This window comes from Mobula hypostoma, chromosome 17 (genome assembly GCF_963921235.1).
Source record: "Mobula hypostoma chromosome 17, sMobHyp1.1, whole genome shotgun sequence".
Classification (NCBI taxonomy): domain Eukaryota; kingdom Metazoa; phylum Chordata; class Chondrichthyes; order Myliobatiformes; family Myliobatidae; genus Mobula; species Mobula hypostoma.
The window spans coordinates 62,158,538-62,175,400 of NC_086113.1; the positions used below are offsets into that span (position 1 = coordinate 62,158,538).

The 16,863-nt window shown below is 38.8% G+C and overlaps 1 protein-coding gene across 6 annotated transcripts in view; it reads right to left on the bottom strand.

The window, feature by feature from the left end:
• The window catches only part of LOC134358075 (dnaJ homolog subfamily C member 13), a 173,909-nt gene that overhangs the window by 3,664 nt on the left and 153,382 nt on the right, over positions 1-16,863 (bottom strand). For all 6 annotated transcript variants that reach the window (XM_063069998.1, XM_063070000.1, XM_063069999.1 and 3 more), the window contains 4 exons: positions 9,686-9,859; positions 8,503-8,682; positions 4,842-4,982; positions 1,541-1,684 (listed from right to left, as the gene is read on the bottom strand). In XM_063069998.1, the coding sequence (XP_062926068.1) occupies positions 1,541-1,684; positions 4,842-4,982; positions 8,503-8,682; positions 9,686-9,859 (639 nt within the window). The remainder of the gene's footprint in view (positions 1-1,540; positions 1,685-4,841; positions 4,983-8,502; positions 8,683-9,685; positions 9,860-16,863) is intronic.

Below are 16,863 nucleotides of genomic sequence, written 5' to 3' on the forward strand. Positions count from 1 at the left end.
GATTGTTGTAGCTTTGACTAAGAATTTCATCTGATCTGACCCGCATTCTTGCAGCTATACAGTTTTTTAAATTTCAAATATACTGTGGTTTTACAGTAGATATGGAAAAAGTTTTTCTTAATCTTTAAGCACGAGAATCGCCATCACGCAAGTAGTTCACCTACGGCAATCAAGGCCCAAACCCAGCTTTATGAAGTGTCACATGCAAATGAAGGCAAAGCAATCAGTCCATGATGGTCCGAAGCTCAAGGTTTTACTGTGGTCAACACATACAAACACAAAACCGTGGAGAGCATTCTGATAGCCTGCATCACTGTCTAGTATGGGCGGGTAGGGCTACTGCACAGGACTGAAAGAAGCTGCAGAGGGTTGTAAATCTACATCAGCTCCATCTTGGGTACCAACCTAAAAAGTACCCAGGACATCTTCAGGGAGCAGTGTCTCAGAAAGGCAGCATCCATTATTAAGGACCGCCAGCACCCAGGGAATGACCTTTTCTCACTGTTACCATCAGGAGGGAGGTACAGAAACCTGAAGGCACACACTCAGCGATTCAGAACAGCTTTTTCCCCTGTCATCCGATTCCTAAATGGACATTCAACCCTTGGACACGACCTCACTTTTTGAAAGTATAAAGCATATCTGTTTTTTGGCACATTTTTTTAATCTAGTCAATATACGTATGCTGTAATTGACTTTTTTTTTCCTCTTCTATATTATGTATTGCATTGAGCTGCCTTTCACGTCACATGCCAGTGATAATAAACCTGATTCTGATACAAAAGAGCAATGTAAAATCAGATTAGTGATGGTGTCCCTCTCCAATCTATTTACGCTATGTAAGTTATCATTAAGCACTATACAGTCCAAGATCAACCCTGAGCAGAATGCACTTGGTGAGCTGTAATTGGTTAACCTTTGACCACAAATGTTCATAATAGAACAAAACAAAACCAATTTATAATGTAAGGTTCAAAGAAAAGTTCACAAATTTATTATCAAAATAAGTACATGTCACCTTGAGATGCATTTCCCTGCAGGCATTCATAGTAGAACAAAGAAATACTGTACAATAGAATTAATGAAAAATTACACAAAGACTGACAAACAACCAATGTGCAAAAGACGAACTGGGCAAATAAAGAACTAAATAAGTAATACTGAAAACACGAGCAGAAAATGTTGCAGCAAACGTGATTTTGCACAGTTCTTGCGGATTACTGCCCACACTAGGCAAGGCAGTGGGTCCTTTAATGCAAAGTACCTTCAGCCTTATACTGGCATACTATATCATTCCAATGGTTTCAGCAAACCATTCTGGCCAAGCATCCAATTCATTTGTTTGGGACGTAGAATTTACAAGTAAGATGTCAAGATTTCGGAAAGAAACTTTTCTTCCCCTTTGGCACTTCCTCATTTTCTGCCAATTTATTTGCTTGACTCAGGCTAGGTATCCAAGTATTTAGATGAGCAATGAGGCTTCACAAATTGTCCAGATTTTTCATCTGGGGAACCTAGAATAAAAATGAACAAATCTTACCTGTTCACCATACTGCAAACTCCGTGTCATTGATTTAAGTGCATTTACAATCTGTGCTTTAGTAGCAGCTGGATTTTCAACACTCTCAAGACCTATTCCTTCCAACAGCTGCAAAAGATATGGCACCAAATCCATCTTTAGACCCTTGGAGGGGAAAAAAAAAGAAAATGTTCTCATTTCCAAGTCACTGTTACCAATGAATTCTAAGTGCAATATTCCCACAAGTCTGTTAAAACTGAGTTGGTGGCTGAGTTAACCATCCTGCAAAGGAGTGAAGTTACAACTGTAAAATCTTAATATTTATAATTAAGAGCACTAAACTAGGTATTGAAGTAGCATTTAGTAAGAAAAGCTCAAACCTTAATAGAGCTCAGAGATACAAGGGACTGTTGGATATTGGTGAATATTCCACTTCCGTCCTTCCAAATTAACACATACATTTTTACCTTTCAAATATTACCTGTTTCTGCCCTACCCAAGGTCAGCTGCAAATAAGGACCTGCTCCCACCAGTGAGTCCCACTGCCAGCTTTTCATCACACCATGCTCAGCTTGTACCCTTGACTTTAGCACTTTATATCTGACCACATCTCATCTCACATCAGGCCTTCACAACATTTTGGAAATATAAACAGAAGATGTTGGAAATATTCAGGTCAGGCAGCATTTGTGGAAAGCAAAACAACTAATGTTTCAAGTCAGACTAAAAACTGGGAGGAGAAACCAGTTAATGTCAGGTTGGAGACAGAAAGAGACAATCAGATGAGACCAAGGTTTACAGAGGTCAGTCAGAGAGAAAGGAACTTTACAGCTGCAAAGTACGAGTCAGAGCTGCTGTCAAATCTTGAACTCAAAAAGAAAATGCTGGAAATGTTTGTGAATTGGACAATGTGCATTGTGTGAAAGGAGATAAACATGAGTTAATATCACAGATGGATAACCTGACAACAGAAATGACTAGTTCCAATATAAACAAATTGAGTGTTATCCAGCATTGTAAAATTTGATACAGCACATACAGTAGACAGAATAGTCTTGTGATGAGTTGCCTGTATGTGTGAAAAGCATACATTGGGCTTCACTGGGATAGAGCACTACTTCTCCTGAAAGGACTGCTTGTATCACCAGATGGTGGGAAGGGATAAGACAGGTGTTTCCATCTGCTGCAGTTGCATGGGAGTTGTGAGAAGAGTAATGACTGAGATGAAACAGAGGATCAGGAAATCAAAGGGAGTGCACCTTTGGGAATGCTGAAATGTGAAGTATCCAGTGGTAGCATTAAAGGTGGAAATTGTGATCTATTGGATATAGACACCAGTTGGGTGGACTGAGGATCAGAACTTTATACATTCCAGTTGGGAAGAGAAGGCAAAAGCAGAGGTACAGGAAAGATTGGAGAGATTAGCTTTTTGTTACAAGTACATTGAAACAATCAGTGAAATGTGTCATTTGTGTTAATAATGTGCTAAGGGTAGCCCACAAGTGTTGCCACCCTTCTGGCACCAACTTAGTATGCACATAGCTTACTAACCTTAGCCCGTATCTCGTTGGAATGTGGGAAGAAACCAAAGGACATTGTACATTCACACTGTGATCGCTTGGGTTTTAACAAACTGCTTACAGACAGAAGGCCCTGATCTAACAGCTGGTGCTGTCCCAGCCATGCTGCTCCTCTACTATTGGATGAAAGTGAAAATAGTAGAGGGAAGCCTCAATTAAGGAAGATCCACAGTCTGAGCAAAGACTGGTTAGTGGCAGAAGAAAAGCTCATCATATTGGGCTCAGAGTTCATTGTGGGGACCTGTAGACATGACTGCTCATTTTGTACTGCTCTTATTTCCCTTATTCCAAAGAATACCATCCCACAGTAGCCACTCTGTCCACAATGTTGTAAATATCCACACACCCATTACACCCTTCAGTGTGGTGACCACAGTGGAAAGCTAACATTTATCAATATATGTAGGATTTGTTCAGGAAGGTGCTGAGCAATTCCTTTACCATTCAATGGAGGGCTCAGCTTTGAATTGAACAAAGCAGTAAGGAAACAGTCAGCATGGACAAGTTGGGTCAAAGGGTCTGGTTCCATGTGGTATTATTCCAGTTCTATATGGAGATGAAACTGATGTCCACAGAGGACTAATTTTTCAGTACCAATGAGGGGTGACTGGAAGGGATGGTGAAAGGCAGCAGGGGATAGGGTTGGTGGAAGAAATGGGGTCAGAGTGAAGGAGAAAAACATTTGAATTCAAGAGCTGTTGAAGTTTACAGTGTCTCATTATTCTTCCTTGTTACCAATGACTTTCAATGAGTTGATTTAAATGACCACAACTTAAAATTCCTAACTGTTGAACCCATTGGCGTTACTAGTCCTGTCACTTTTCCAGCTGTGTACTCATCTTCCCATTCCCTGCAGCTACTACCCCATCCAGGCTAAATGACTGGGCACAGACATTGCTAATGAAACATAGGGAAAAATGAGGTCTTCCACTTGGGCTGAAATTGTAAAACAGTTTGATATCAATGATTGCAAATTAACATGCAGGTAAACAAAATATTGAGTTTTATTGCAAGAGAATTTCAGTACAAGAATGTTTCCCTATAATTATACACAGTCACACAGTTGGAATACCGGACCTAAGAAAGGATACACAAGTGATGCAGCGAGTATAAGTTCAGATTGATACTAGAGAAGCAGGCGGGGAACAGTTGGGAGTTGAAAAGCCGATGATTTATTGAATCATAAAATTATATGATAAAGAGATTATGTTTCCCTAGCTCAAGTGTCCAGAACTAGTGATCACTTAAAATTTGGAATTGGCCATTCAGGACAAAGACAATTCCTTCGCCCACAAGGTTGTGAATCTTTGACATTCTCTTAAGAATCATTCTAAATCTCATTGAATGGTGGACAGGCACAAGGTGCCAAATGTTTTACTCCTGCTTCTGCTGTTTGTGCACTTATAACCTTCATACCTTTTTTAATAAGTTCTGTCAAACCTGATTTGTCTTGAATAATTTTGAATAATCTTTTTCTCCCCCTTGCATAAACATTTGCCTGCCATAAATATAACTAAAGGGCTTATAATTAGTCGTCTGTGATATTGTATATTAAAGACTGTAACATTTACCACTCTCATATCCCATTCTCCAGCCCCACCACAGAGCATAACATGATTATAGTGAGCATTCCCACCCTGTGCTGCCAATTTTCTCAGCAACTATTGATTTACCTTACTTTTACAAAAGTAGGAACATTCCCTCCTAACAATTGATTCATTAAATTATTGAAGGATACCCACCTGAGCCACCAAGTCAGTCTGCTCCTTCTGGAACATTCGATTCAGAGATTCAGAAGCAAGACCTATCATATCTGATCGAACCTTCATTCCATTCATCAAAGGCCCAATGGTTTCCAGTACAGCCATGGCACGGACACAAAACTTAAACAAGGAAATTAGTATCATTAAGCTGAGAAACAGTTCACTTAATATGAGTCAGAAAAATATTTTGTGGAAGCTTTGCTAAATAGCTGTTAATTGGCATATATTTTACACATTAAATTCTATGAGTGTAATCTGACAATGCTGGTGATAAATACTCAGTACCAATTTCCAGGTGTAATTAGGGACTGCCCAGTAATTAAGCTCTTCCTTTCTACCATTAATGCAATCACATTGCAGAATCTTACCCAAAAGGCACAATTCACTACCTTGGGTGACCTACAGAAAGATAACAGGTAGGACAACCTGTTATCACAGCCAGGGATTCGACAAAGGGAAGATGATCTCTGCATGAAGATCTCTGAGGCATATTTAACATCTGGTGTCAAGTTAAAGTTTATAAGGGAGTTTGCAAAAGGAGAAGAACCAATGATAATTCTGGTGTGGAATCAAAGGTACAAAGTTCCTGCTAGGAACGAGTTCAGAGGCTAAAATCAAATCTGAGTCACAGATGCATAGCATGACAAGTTAGTAAGGGAAGAACACATGTAGTCAAGGATTAGTGTGAGAAAAGAATCCTACTGGAAGGAAAATCACCTCTTCAACTACATCTGACCCGAGCTGGATCAGGTCAGATGCAGCTGAAGAAATTAAAAATAAATCAGTTCAATGGAGGAGTGAAAACAGATTTCCAAACAGAGCTAAACAAAAGGGTGAAAAAAAATCAGCTTAAAGAGGCAAGGAAAGAAGTGGGATAAATTCTAAGAGAGTACCAATATTTATAAATCCAGGAAAAAAGGAAAGCAACTGAAAAAAATGCAGAATATTTGATAAAATGTGCAGGGACTGAACAGGGTGAAACAGTGGGGTCTGTGACCAATAAAGTACATAACGGAATTGAAATATCATATTTGAAACAGTATACTTAAGATCAGCAAGTCTTACCTACAAACTGACTGTAAATGAATGGCAAAAATCCCAAAAAAATTTTCGAGGATAAGAGATCGAAGAATGAGTCGTAACATTGATAAAAATGCTATTACAATATTAAAGAACTTATCGGCAAGAGTGAGCAGACAAGCCATGTAACCTAAACAATTTCTACTGGGGAAGATGTTGTTAAATATTGTCTGTAGACCTGTGGTTGTATGAATAAATACTGAGATCAGTTAAGCTAGTTTACAAAAAAATGCGATAACAGGAGACTGATTTCACCACAGACTAAGGGACAAAAACTGCTCAAGTCCCAAATTTCAGGTGTAATCAACTCAATTTACAGAAATAGTGTTCCAGAGCCCAGGAAAAAGGCAATATTAGATTTAATGCCAAGTCGAAAGCCAAAATTAGTCATCATTCTCATGCTAAGAGATCGCCCATTTAAAATGGCTGCAACAGTATTATTCATTTTCAATACTGGGGTTAAAGAGAAGATGGCATGTTATGGGTAATTCAAACTCTGGGAAATCTGACCAAAGGGATTATGAAGGGATCTTTCACAGTAAACTAGGCACTATTAATGGAAATAAATGTGAAAAGGTGGTCAAAGTTAAACAATACCAGAGCTGTACAAATTATAGATGGGCAAGTGCCCTAGTTAATAATTCTTGCACAAAACCAAGAAGGTTTATGGAAGTGCAGAGTAATCACAGTATTATTGCCAGAGTTACATTACAAATGTAGAAAAATGAGCACAAATAGAACAAACTGTAAAATAGGAAAATAGCTTTAAAATTTGCAAAGCTACCAAGATCATTAAAATGTTTGAGCAGGATATTCAAGGAAATGGCTGCTGACCTTCCTTTCAGATTTTCAACAGCTGTAGGTTTTTTAAAAAAAATTATATTATTAAAAGTAACTTACACCTTATTACACTAACATATTGTCCATTGCTTCCTTAAAGTTTGGGCACAGTAAAATAAGCCAGCAATAGCAAAGCATAGCTTTATAGAGTCTAATGTAATAATAGCAAACAGGAATGAACAGAGGAGCCATGTTTACAAACTAAAATGAAAAATCAAGGGGTTCACAATCTACAGAGATAGAGGATTGCAACAGTTGCTGAATGAACAGAATCAGGGTCTCCAACTATGTCAATAAGTTGATACAAATTGTTAACTATAAATTTTATGGCTATAGGGAATAGATGCTAGCAACTAAACAAATCTTGCAGATTAATTTTATTAAAAATCTGTAGATGCTGAAATTTGGAAAATGTGTTCAAATTACTTAGCAAGTCAGGCAACATTATGAAGAGATGTATAGAATTAACAATTCAGGTCCAGATGAAGGGTCTTGACCTGGAACATAGTCTATCCATTTCCCTCCACAGATGTTGGGTTCCTCCAGATACCAGCATTTGGAGTCTTTTGTCTCAAAGATTCAGGTCAATAATCTTCACTCACCAACACAAAACATTAATTCTCTCAATAGACATTGAGAAGTCTGATGAGCATTTACAGCTATTTCTATTTTGTTCCTTTTAATACCCAAGATGCAAGCAGATTTGTCACCTCCATGAGCAGGCACGAGCTTATGATACAAACGGAGCAGAGGAAAGGTCCAGCTAATCACTTTACATAGGGCAGTTTGAAAGATTTCTACGGCAAGCTAAACTTACTTAGAGATTAGATTTCTCTCTTATCAAGATATTTCTTGACTTAGGATGTTTTTAACTGACTTGGTGCAAGCTTCAAGTAACATGGTTATGATGAAAGTAGATTAAATCAGTTGGTAAAAACAAGTGAAATGTAATTTAAGATTAAATTGTTAATCCAATCTTTTTATCAATAGTCACTGGTTGTCACCTTCATTCAATAGCTGTTTAAGTGCCACAGAAAATTGTTTAGCAAATTACCTTGATTTGACAGACTGACTTTTGAATCATCTGTCCAAAATGTGAACAAACAGGAAGGGCAATTAAATGAGTCAGGGTGATTCATTATGGTAAAACTGAACTCAACTTTGTGTTGTAGTATCAGCAAGCTCACCATATTTCTTAAGAAACACATTATTACTTAGATAAATACTCAAATTACAACACTTTATTCAGCTGATTATCTTCACCAGTTTTCTTTTTCGAGTAATTGCATAATATCTTAAAACATTAAGAAGTGCATTTGACCATAGACAGTTCACCATTTGCATTGATGTAAACATCATTATAGAAGTGGGAGGATTTTTTTGCTATGAGCCCTCCCCTATGTAGTTTGGGGTGAGTAACCTTGTGTTCAATACACAACATACTGGAAAAAAAGCTTGAAAGTTCAAATCATGGGACAGGTGGTCTTGATGGAGGCAGTCTATAGCAGCATGACAGTAGAAAATATTAGGAGATAACCTAAAACATAGCTAGTCATGTGAAAATTAATAAGTACAAGTCACAGGAATGGAAAAAAAGCAAATCAAACAAATGCTATGAAGATTTTAACTCTGATGTCAATGATAAAAACAGTAAAAATTAAAAACTGCACAATAAGAAATTAAAACTGCTATTTTACACTGGAATAAAATAAAACTTTACCTCATTGTCAGAAAGAGCATGAATGAGCCGGATTGATGACTTGGGAATGGCATTATTTTTGTGGTTCAAAGCGTTAATAACTTTAGGAAGGTGGCCTAATGGAGGTACCTGGTCTGCCAGTTGAGGCTGTGAATAAAAGAGGCAGACTGCTGCGGTGGTAACCATTTCTAAAGTTTCACCCTGTGCGGAAAAGACAACCAATTATAAGTGTGCAAGCTACAGACTTTATTTCCCATCAGTTTATAAATTAAACCTGTGGAGAGAAATCTACACAAGTAAAATAACAGAACAAAATAATATTCAGATGAATTCAAGTACTGGGGACTCCTTTCATCACATCAATATAATCTTCAATTTCTTTCTCCCTTATGCCAATCTGAATCATCTTAAAAACTCCATGTAATTGAGTCATACATTTTCTCTAATCAAGTTTTTAAAAAATCTCCTGAACTCCCTACAGGACATTTGCTGCTATGTTTTATTTTCCCTTGTTTTGGGCTCCTCATAACATAGACCATGCCTATTCTATTAAACCTCTCCATAATTTTGAAAACAGTAATAAAATCACACACAGAGCTTTATACTGTAACAAAAAGAAAAAAAAAAAGGCATCTGATTATTCAGTATGTGCCAATAGTTGTACCATCACATTCTAGTGTCTCCTCTGCTTCCAAATCTTTTTGTATTTTGGTGACCAAAATTATGTACTGTGCTTCAAGTGTGATATAATCAATGATCCAAGTTTAACACAAATTCAAAACCAGAAATTGCTTCTTCTAGAAATCCAGGTATTTGCATATCTTATGACATTAACCTGGTGCTACTCAAAATTTTGTGAATCTACAATAATTGATTGCTTTGTTGTCTCATTTGGAAAGAATGGTCATATCAAACTTCATGGTTACTGACAAACCAATAATGATATTAATTTCTCATTAAGTTTGTTCTATTTTATTGTTTATGTTATGTTTGGCACTTTACTGCAAATGTCCAAGTTAATTATATTACCAATGTGGGAGAGTCATCTGTAAATGTATACATCTTGTACTGGGTGGTGCGGTTAATCATTTCATATGGAAGTAATTACTGTACATTTAAAAGTTACAATCAAATTTACAACTATAAATAGTTAAGTTTTTCTACATATTCATGCAGCCTTTGACATAAAACACATTAGGCTTACGTGAGGATTATTTGATTCCAGAAGTTCAGTGAATTTCTCCAGCAATGCAACAAGAAATTCCCGAGGTTTGCGAAGAACCCAACCTGGCTGTGCAATAAAGATCCTCAAGAAGACTCCTCCGACTGACAATTCATCTCCAGCTTCACCATACACAACTGCAAAGTCCTCAGGCAGCTGGAGAGCACAGAAATCATTAGTGTTATTTAAACAGAAGTATTCCTTTACAGACTACCAGTTACAATAAACGATACACTAACCTACAGTTAACAAATCAGGTTCATAGCCTGTTTACCTTCAATCCTCTAAGTTTGGTATTACTTTTAATCTCACGCAAAGTGGCATGACACAGTTACCCTAAAATTGTTACTGAAATATAGGTCTTTGTTCCCCCCCCAACCCCCCCAGTTTCATTATTGGTTCTTGTCATGGCAGATACAGCTGAACACCAAAAGCTTTCCTTTGATGAAATAATCTTGTCATCTGAAAACAAAGTGTAGGATTGAAAACAAAACAAGTATTTATACCACAGTTTGTTTCCCCTCCACCTGTAGTAGAGGGTTAATTTTGCAAAGTTGCTCCAGCTGCAAAGATTTGTTTCCTTTGGCACACCCACTCATTGATTTAATCATGCCAAAGAACCAGCCAATGTACTGATAACACTCACTCACATTTTCAAGAAATTGTTGACCATCTCTTGATGTCCTTGTGATATAACCACAGAAGTACTTTTTTTTAAAACATGTTATGGTTTGGAAGGTTGCCAATACATTGAAAAACCCTTCTCCCTAAAAAGTGTAGATCTCTCAATATGTAGAGTTGCTCGAGCAATGTAGACTGTAGACTTTCTAATTCAATATTTACATATTACCATGAAATTGCATTCACAAATGTTAGTCATCTGATTAAAACGGTATTTTAAGAGCTGAATTTCTAAATTTCTGTTATATTTTCTAGTTCACCTTTACCAATTTATTTGGCTAAACATAAAACTCCTGTGCAATTCAAAATGTTCATAGCATTTATTGAGGTATACAGCACAGAAACAGGCCCTTCAGCACACTCATCCATGCTGATCAAAATGCACATCTATGCTCATCCCATTTGCCTGCATTTGGCCCACATCCTCACCTCTTCTCTCATTGTACCTGCTCATGTTTTGTTTTAGAAAGTTGGGAGTTAAAACTACTTCTACCTTTTCTTCCAACTTCTTGTTCCAGACATCCACTCTGTGTGGGAAAACACTACCTCCCATGCTCTCTTTTTAAAAAATTTTTCTTTTTACCTTAAACCTGCATCCTATAATTTTAGATATCCTTACCCTCAGAAAAAGTCCAACTATCTAATCTAGCCTCTGCCTACTTTGCTTTAGGGAAAAGTCCCAGCCCATCCAACTGCTCTTTAGAACTCAAACCCTCCAAACCAGGCAATATTCTTAAGTAAAAATGTGCACACAAGTCATCTCAGAATTGACCTTCATTTAAGGGGCAATTAATCTTGAACCATTAACTCAGCAGAATGGTGCAACTTTGCTCATGAAGGCCATCTTACAATGGAGACAGCATTTTGCAGTAAATACACAAGTTTTATTTGTACCTGCCATCGACAGAGCCATGAAATTTTACAGAAATATCTATATTAATTTTACTTTTATTGAGTAAACATTTAAAAAATCTAGAAAATTCACAGCTTAATGATATTACATATACAACAATAATCTTTCTCATTTTAAGCAGGTAACATGAAGTACCATACAACTTACAACCATCCACAGTTACGATCATACATTTTAGCTCAGCTACTGACTGATTTCCAAAATGAAAAGCCCTCAAAGTGCTTTGCTCTCCACATTATACTGCCCTTCTCACAGTAACTAAAACACAAGGTGGGGATTTATATTCAAATTGTATAGATAATCTAAATTGTCTTGCCACTTAATATCCTCAAGTCAATCTTTCAGCAGGTGAAGTAGTTTGAGATTGGATGCAGAGAATTCTAGCAGTAAAACACAATGCTTCTTGATGAAACTCAGTTACCAAGTAAATAAACCTTAGGTGCAAGTTCAGGTAGAAAAGAAATAGGTAAATATTTACGATTTGCATAAAGCAATCAACAGCCTACAAAAAATGTAGAGTTAAAATGCTGCAGAGGAATCACTGAAGTCAGAGTAGCCAAGGATAAGAAACCATGCTCAAGATGACATGGGAACATTAACACTGGAACAGATATAAAGTCTTAAGAGTTATGGAAATGCTTTAAAAAGCACACAGATCAATGTTTCTGGAGATGCAAATAGTTTAAGGAAATATTGTTGGAACACAATATTTTGCAACAGATAGTGATTTGCTGAAGGGAGAATGGCCGACTTCAAACATTTAGATGACTGGTACACATAGAAGTGCTAAAGCACTGCTCCAGCACAACCCCACAGAAAATACTGAGCAAATAGTTCTTGTGTCTTTTAAAATTCCAAAACTAAGCAATTTTTTGGTTATACAAATATATCAGCCTTGATCAAATCTTAAGCGTGGATTTGTATTTTTGCAAGCTATGGCTGGTCCAGAGCTATTTGGAAGTTTTTCCTCATTTCCTGGGATACTTTGAAATGAGGGAGCTTGGGAAATGGAATATTTTAAAAAATCAATCTCATTTTCTGAATTCAACTACAGTTAATTGGGTCATTGGTTAATCAGGGCAGCCATTTATTTGAGACAAAAACTGAGGTTGCAGAAAAGACAATGATAGCCTGGGGCAGTTGTAATCAAGTAGAACAGCTGGAGACATCTCTGCTTACCACAGACCAGATATATTGAGGAAGTGTATACTCAAGCCAGATAAGTGAGACCTCTGTGGCGAGATTTCTCCAGAAAGGTCTTTCTAAAACATAGCGCCCCTTTACACAGTAGGGGGTGCCAGAAGTAGACAAGATGACACAAGGATGTAAAACATACCCAACAATTAAGACTCTATTGTCTTTACTAATTTCAAATAATGAACAAACTCTTCTTGGGCTTCAAGCCAGGTACCTCAGCTGCTTAATTGGGCCAAAATGTATTGGGTCTTGATTTATCCCAATTAACTGAAACCCACTGTATTTAGAATGGCAAATTACAGGACTTGATTAATATTTAGTTTGCACGCATCTTTTAAAAAGATTCTGACAGTGTATTCTAATCAGACCATAGCTGTGCATTTGTTTTGTGCTCATTAAATTCTGGAACAGGCAATGAAAGGGGGCAGAAGGTGTAGACAAGCATTAAGGTAGATTCCTATATTTTATACGTAGGCATTAAAAATAAATTAGAACATTTTCTTCGGGCAGGCAAAAGGTAAAAACAACACTCATCTAAGGCTTAAACGCCATCTCAGGGGACAGCTCAACCTGAAATCAACAGAATGAATCTGCCCACCAAACCTACATGACACACTAGAAGCGTAAACATGAAGAAATCTGCAGATGCTAGAATTTCAAGCAACACACATAAAAGTTGCTGGTGAACGCAGCAGGCCAGGCAGCATCTCTAGGACGAGGTACTGCTGACGTTTCGGGCCGAGACCCTTCGTCAGGACTAACTGAAAGAAGAGATAGTAAGAGATTTGAAAGTGGGAGGGGGAAGGATGGAGCCAAGAGCTGGACAGTTGATTGGCAAAAGGGATACGAGAGGATCATGGGACAGGAGGCCTAGGGAGAAAGAAAAGGGGGCGGGGGGGGAAGCCCAGAGGATGGGCAAGGGGTATAGTGAGAGGGACAGAGGGAGAAAAAGGAGAGAGAGAAAAAGAATGTGTGTATATAGATAAATAACAGACGGGGTACGAGGGGGAGGTAGGGCATAAGCAGAAGTTTGAGAAGTTAATGTTTGAGAAGTCCCCCATTTCACGCACATCTGCTCTCACCCCATCCTCCCGTCACCCCACTAGGAATAGGGTTCCCCTCGTCCTCAACTACCACCCCACCAGCCTCCAGGTCCAACATATTATTCTCCGTAACTTCCGCCACCTCCAACGGGATCCCACCATTATGCACATCTTTCCCTCCCCGCCCCACCGCTTTCCACAGGGATTGCTCCCTACGCGACTCCCTTGTCCACTCGTTTCCCCCCCATCCCTCCCCACCAATCTCCCTCCTGGCACTTATCCTTGTAAGCGAAACAACTACTACACATGCCCTTACGCTTCTTCCCTTACTATCATTCAGGGCCCCAGACAGTCCTTCCAGGTGAGGCGACACTTCACCTGTGAGTCGGCTGGGGTGATATACTGCGTCCAGTGCTCCCGGCTATATATTGGCGAGACCCGGCGCAGACTGGGAGATTGTTTCGCTGAACACCTATGCTCTGTCCGCCAGAGAAAGCAGGATCTCCCAGTGGCTACACATTTTAATTCCAGGTCCCATTCCCATTCTGATATTCCCATGGCCTCCTCTACTGTAAAGATGAAGCCACACTCAGGTTGGAGGAACAACACCTTATATTCCGCCTGGGTAGCCTCCAACCTGACGGCATGAACATTGACTTCTCAAACTTCCGCTAATGCCCCACCTCCCCCTCGTACCCCATCCGTTATTTATTTATATACACACATTCTTTTTCTCTCTCTCCTTTTTCTCCCTCTGTCCTTCTCACTATACCCCTTGCCCATCCTCTGGGCTTCCCCCCCCCTTTTCTTTCTCCCTAGGCCTCCTGTCCCATGATCCTCTCATATCCCTTTTGTCAATCAACTGTCCAGCTCTTGGCTCCATCCCTCCCCCCTCCTGTCTTCTCCTATCATTTCGGATCTCCCCCTCCCACTTTCAAATCTCTTACTCGCTCTTCTTTCAGTTAGCCCTGACGAAGGGTCTCGGCCCGAAACGTCGACTGAACCTCTTCCTAGAGATGCTGCCTGGCCTGCTGCGTTCACCAGCAAGTTTTATGTGTGTTGCTTGACACACTAGAAGGTGGTGTTACAGCACTGCTGACAAATATTCTGTATAGGGCATAGAACAGGAATTTTGGGATAATCCAACAAGACCACAAGGAACTGGGCATTGAAAACAATTGGTAGGCTGAGGCAGAGCAGGTATTCCTTTTTTGGGGGTGGGGGAGTGGGAAAAGAAAACAGTCAATGCAGCAATAGGGCTAAAACATAATTCAAGTGCAGCAAGAACCCCCAAACAAAAACAAACTCGGGCTTTATCGAAATGTGAAATAAAACTGACCTAAATTAAATTATGCCCTTTATATCTAGAGAGGACTACCAATATGGAGTTTGTAATAAAAATGTGTTGAATTGCCCTCAACTATGTGGATGATAATATGTTGAGAACACATTCATATTGTCAAGTCAAAGTTAAGCTTATTGTCATCTGCACAAGTTCATGGATAGGTGCAATGAACAACATATTTGCAGCAGCATCATATTGACTGTTGCCTTGGTCTTGCTGCATGCACGTAGTAACTGGTTCATGAATGAAACTGAATATTATGAATTCATTAACAAGGACACTGACTCCTGGCTTTAATGGAAAGCCAGTGATGAAGTACCTGAAGGTAGTTAGACCTAAGACACTACCCTAAGAAACTCCCGCAATACTGTCCTGGGGCTGGTGTGATTGAACCACTTTTGTGCAAGCTATGTTTCATAACTGCAGTTCACCCCCACCACTCCCCCCACCGCCCTTCACATCCACTGATATTTGTTTTACCAGGATTCCTTGATCCCAAGGTTGTCTGGAGTTAAATGGTCCTGGTGATGTCCAAAATGGGTGTAGCTGACCTGTTGAATGATCATTGACCTGAAACAGCCACATGGCTCTCTCTGCACAGATCCTACTTGACCTACTGAGTATTTCTAGCACTTTTTATTGCAGCACTTGTTATTGTTAACTGCTGCTTGTCATCACTGTCTGTGACCCCCTTCCTCATTTAAGTCGATTTGGCCCATGGAATCTACTCTGCCATCCAACTGTGGTAGATTTCCTTTCCTTAAGCCCCATTCTCCTTTATTCTACTGCAACCTTTAATCTTCTAACTAATCTATCAATCTCTACTTCAAATACACCCAATAATCTGGCCTCCACAGCACTGTGGCAACAAGTTCCAGATTCACCACTCTCTGCTTGAAGAAATTCCTCATCTCAGTTCATAGGGAATATCCCTTTGAATGGACTGTGTCTTCGCTGACAGAACACCGACTGGATTATAATTAGCTAGGTTAGTTTTATCATTTTTCTGAACAGGATGTAGCAAAGCAGTTATCCATTTTATCATAGAGATCCCATTCATACAGTCGTATTGGAGCAACTTGGCTGGAACGTGGTTAGTTCTGGAGCACAAGTCTTCAGCAGCACGGTTGGCATTGCCAGTGGGACCAGAAAACATTGCATTCTGTCATCAAATGAAGTGGAGAGAATCTGAGAAGACTTGCTGTTGGTGGGGATTTCAAAAACAAACCAAGATGATTTTTTTTTATATTAGCAGACCTGCTAATATTTCATCTTCATTTTTATCACTGTCTAAACCCATTGTTGTGGATATTCTTGATGTCTCTGTTTCCTAATTGCAGAGCTTGCAGTGTATAGCTTTCTTGTGATACATTTAGCATGTACTGAAGCTTCGTCAGGTTGATATCCAATTGTTGTGTATGATTCCTGGCATGCCTTATTACACTGAATCCTAGTGTGATTATAATGGAGTGAGGTCATGCCAAATCATGAAGTTATGGTGCTCCTAATGATGTTTAAAATGTTGAGTTTTGAGCTACCAGACCATTCTGACTACCTGATTTAATATAATGGCAAAGCCATACAATAAAATAAAGGACATCCTCTGAGGTGAAGACAATACTTAATGGCTCAGTTGACAAGTTGCTGAGATAAATTGTGAGTTTAATTTACTTTCTTTCTCAGTTATGAATACAGATAGTCATTTTAAAACTTTCTCTTAACTGTTGCTGCCTTATCTTGAGCTTTTCCAGAATTTTCTGTTTTTATTTTGGGTTTCAGCATCTTGGACCAACTATATCCTGCTCACAAAATAAAGGCTAAATCTAATCTGGCTGAACAAAAGAAAAATCAATTTTTTGAGTTATAATGTGTTCTTGCTACTTTCAGCTGTTCAACCTAGAGGAACATATTCATCAGCTAAAAGGATGTATTAATTAGTTATATTCTTTGCCATTGCCTGATCTTATACCATGAGACTTCA